Source organism: Acanthisitta chloris, unplaced genomic scaffold (assembly GCF_000695815.1).
Source record: "Acanthisitta chloris isolate BGI_N310 unplaced genomic scaffold, ASM69581v1 scaffold31021, whole genome shotgun sequence".
Classification (NCBI taxonomy): domain Eukaryota; kingdom Metazoa; phylum Chordata; class Aves; order Passeriformes; family Acanthisittidae; genus Acanthisitta; species Acanthisitta chloris.
Window position 1 is genome coordinate 19902 of NW_008657002.1, and position 3791 is coordinate 23692.

The 3791-nt window shown below is 45.2% G+C and overlaps 1 protein-coding gene across 1 annotated transcript in view; it reads right to left on the reverse strand.

The window, feature by feature from the left end:
• Positions 1 to 2947, reverse strand: part of IFT27 (intraflagellar transport 27) — a 6534-nt gene extending 3587 nt beyond the window's left edge. Inside the window, exons 1-2 of the mRNA XM_009084561.1 lie at positions 2926 to 2947; positions 224 to 303 (exon numbers count right to left, since the gene is read on the reverse strand). Coding sequence (XP_009082809.1) covers positions 224 to 303; positions 2926 to 2947 — 102 coding nt within the window. The remainder of the gene's footprint in view (positions 1 to 223; positions 304 to 2925) is intronic.
• Between the last annotated feature and the right edge of the window lie 844 nt (positions 2948 to 3791).

Sequence of the window (3791 nt, forward strand, 5' to 3'; positions counted from 1 at the left end):
TTGCTCTGCATTGATTCTCAACACCGGCACCCACATAATGTAGACTTACAGAACATGAAATGGTTTCTCTTCAGAATCTAGAGTGGAAGAGAAAGAAAACCCTGTAAGGTCCCACCTTGAATGCCTCAACTTAAAATCACATTTACTTTGCTCTAGACCTCTTAGTTTTCTCATTCAACTTAGAAAAATGCTGGACAGCAGTCTGAGCCTGTTGTATGCTTACCAGTGTGTAGTTCTTCTGGAAATGAGCGCCATCACTGCGAAACAACTGGGCTAAAGCACTCTTCCCCACAGCTGGATCTCCTGCAAAACCAAAAACAGAAAAGAGTTTTGTTTTGCCTTAGAGAATCTTATTTTCCCTCAGTTGTGTTACTATCACAAGCCATAAGAGCCTGGATGGTCTGACTCTGAATTCAGGCAAGATAACTGTCACATGAAGCACAAAACAATCCAAAAGGTAATACCCACAAGAGGAAATGAATACTGCTATTATGCACACTGGTGCTGACATCAGAACAGCAGCAAAGGACTACCAGATCAGGGTGGAACTGCTGTTTGTTCTAAAATTCATGCCTGCCCCAAAGCCCTTATCTGAGAATTAAAATTTCCCAGATACGTTATCACCTAGAGAAAAACACAACGTGATAAGGGAGACTGGGCTGCACAGGAGGCTATTTCCTCTCCTTAGGTTACCCGTTTTCCCTGATTCAAAAGAGAGACAAAGCTGCTTAAGCTGGTAACATTCCTCGATGAACTCTTCTTGCTGACCCTGCTAAGAGAGCAACTCTTGCTGACTCAATGCTGCTGGTGGCTCATTAGTTGCATCCTGGGCATAACAGAAGCAAATGTCAGAGAGAAAGCAAATGGCTGGAGAGAAAGAGCCTGCTGATTCATCCTTCTACGGAAGGAAAACCAAGGGGCTTTAGTTTTTGCTCTTCTAGAGCCAAGGCTTTCTGATATGGCTTGCACAACACTTCAGGCAAACCTGGCAGCTGCCTGCTTTGGCCTGCTGTTACACAACTCCCTAAGATCCAGAGCAATGGCAAAGAACTGCAGAATTCACAGATGCCTGTATTACTTAATGAAAAATATCATAACCCTTGCAAAACAAAGACTTAATGCTTCCAAAGGGCTTATCGCCTCCTCACACGCTGTCTCACTAGTCTGGATAGTTCAAAGGACAGGAGCCAGGAATTAAATATCTCAGTGGTTCAAGCTCTGCCCTTGAAGGAACACTCATGACAGCCAAGACTGGAATACAACCTTTACCTTCTGCTGTCAATAAATAAACCCAGAAAGGGGGTCTATTTTGACTCCATTGCAGCTTCCTAGATGGTGCTTTGAAGAACACTGGTAAAGCTATCTGCTCACATAATCTTACAGAGGATGTTTTGGAGAGTGACAATTGCTCCTAGATGCATTAACCAAATGTAGTTCTTGTTTAAACATTTTTAGCATGCTTGCTTGCTTTGAGCTGAGTTGGGCTCCTATTTAGACAGGAAAATCTGGTAAGTCAGCTTGTTTGTTCCCTGATCAGTTCAAGCCTGTGCGGAAGACAACACTCTGTTCTGAGTGGAAGCTATTCTGTATTTCAATAGACAATTAGATCTGTCTTTGTGAAATGAGATAGAGGAGCATACACAGCTCCAAACCACACAGGCATCACCCAGCACGAATTCTTAACTCATGTGTTGCCTTTCTGCAGTTTGACAGCCCCAGTTGTGAATCCCCTCTCCTTATTCCATGCCAGCCTTTCCAGCCCATCGCATCACTATACTTCTTCAAAGTAAGTTTCCTTGCCCTTTTCATTTAGTTTGGTCTCATCTGCCAGTATTGCATCCCAGTGTATATTCCACCCAGATTTCTGTTATTCTGCCAGAATCTATAGTGTGTGTCTAAAATGCCTCCTACTGCCAACTGCCTCTCTACAATGAAAGCCTTTTTGTAGTGTCTCCATAGTAAGCTCAGACAGCAGCACCTTTTACTGTGTGTCTGTATATTACCCACAAGATAACACAGGAATCGCTTTCCATTGTCAAGTTAATAGTCTCTGTTTTGCTAATAAAAGCCCTTTTCCCCTCTTGTTCTCTTTGACCTTGGTGCAGCTCCCAGTTCTGTGAGCCACTTGACTCTTCACAACCATTTCCTTAGGTACACAAGAACTCCCTGATCCATTTCTGATGGGTTTGCTCCTACCTATGTAATTGCATTTCTCGTTCCCTTTACGTTGTTGCGGTTACTCATCTCTCACAACTCTTTCATTATATTGGTCTCCTCTGCAAGAGAGAAGCTATTTTGCCTGGTCTGCTTCATTAATTTATTAGTTTTAATAATACATGGATATTATTGTAGCACTCAGGAGAGCTACATATGGGACAGGACCTTCCTGCTGTTTGTGTTGTGAACAGAAGTGAAGAGGCATCTTCCAGGACTCATTAGGATTAAGTACATAAACAGGTCATCCAAGGACAACAAACCTATGTGATTTTAAAATGGTCATGGAATTGCTCTTTGGTGACACTAAACAACAAAACTTGAAAGACTTTAGCAAAGTCTATGTACTTGGGGTAGGAAACTTCCAAATTGGCAATGATGTATAAGTTTGAAACCTACAAGACAGCCAAGATACTCTTGCTATTCACAGCAGCAGAGGCACAAGGGAGATTAGTGCTTCTGCCTTTGCCAAAGACCACACTTGGCTTTGTGCCAGTTGATGGTCAGCTGCTCTTGAGGTTAAAAAAGGCAAACATCTTATTCTGGATGAAAGAAAACATGTTGGGAGTGAAGAGTCGAACCTGGGAGTTGACTGCACACAAAGATTTTGTGAATCTGTGCTTCTGGCTGAGGCTGCACAGAGCTTCAATGTGGAGGGAAGGGAAAAGAAGGCAGTTTCTTCTCTCAGTGTTAACAGTCAGCTGTACTTACTTTCAACCCCTCCATGATCCATCCTTGCTAAATAAACTGGTGTCTTCACCTCACTTTTTTTAACAAGTTAACCTCCAACATGCTTGGGGGAAAAGATGCCTCTGTGAAGTGCACATGCTTCATCCTTCTACTCTTGACCTCATTAATGTGTTCAAGTACATAAATGGGAAGTGCCAAGAGGATTGATCAGACTCTTCTCACTCGTGGAAACCAATAAAACAAGAGGTAACGGCAAAAACTGATGCGCAGGAAGTTCCACCTGAACACGAGGAAGAACTTCTTTCCTGTGCAGTCACTGAACACTGAACAGATTGCCCAGAGAGGTCACGGATTGTCCCTCACTGGAGGTGTGCAAGAACCGTCTGGACACAATCCTGAGCCGTGTGCTCTGGGATGGCCCTGCTGGAGCAGGGAGGTTGGACCAGATGACCCACTGTGGTCCCTTCCAACCTCACTGATCCTGGGGGATTCTTTGTTTAGGCTTTACCTTTCTGTCACACCCTCAGAACCATCCCAATTCCTGACAGCAATCTTCCACGTCAGCCCAACACAAGACTCACCAGTCAGGCAGGACTCAGCTGCCTACCCTGCTCCCTTCACACCTTCCCACCTTTCCGCACTACAAACACCCTTATGTTTATCCCCCCCTTACTTTCAGCTCCTGTCCTTGCATTCCGTCCAGTCCACCTACACCTCACTCCCGCCCCGAGTACAGCCCTTGATTCTCCGCGTGTTGTAGGATTTCCACCCTTCCCGAGGGGGCCGAGGTCCTCACTCCTCTCCCTTCGGTTCCTTCCCCACCTCTCCTCCGTCGGGGCGACCCCTCGCTGAGAGGCCCGGGCAACATCGCCCACCCCACGGCGCCC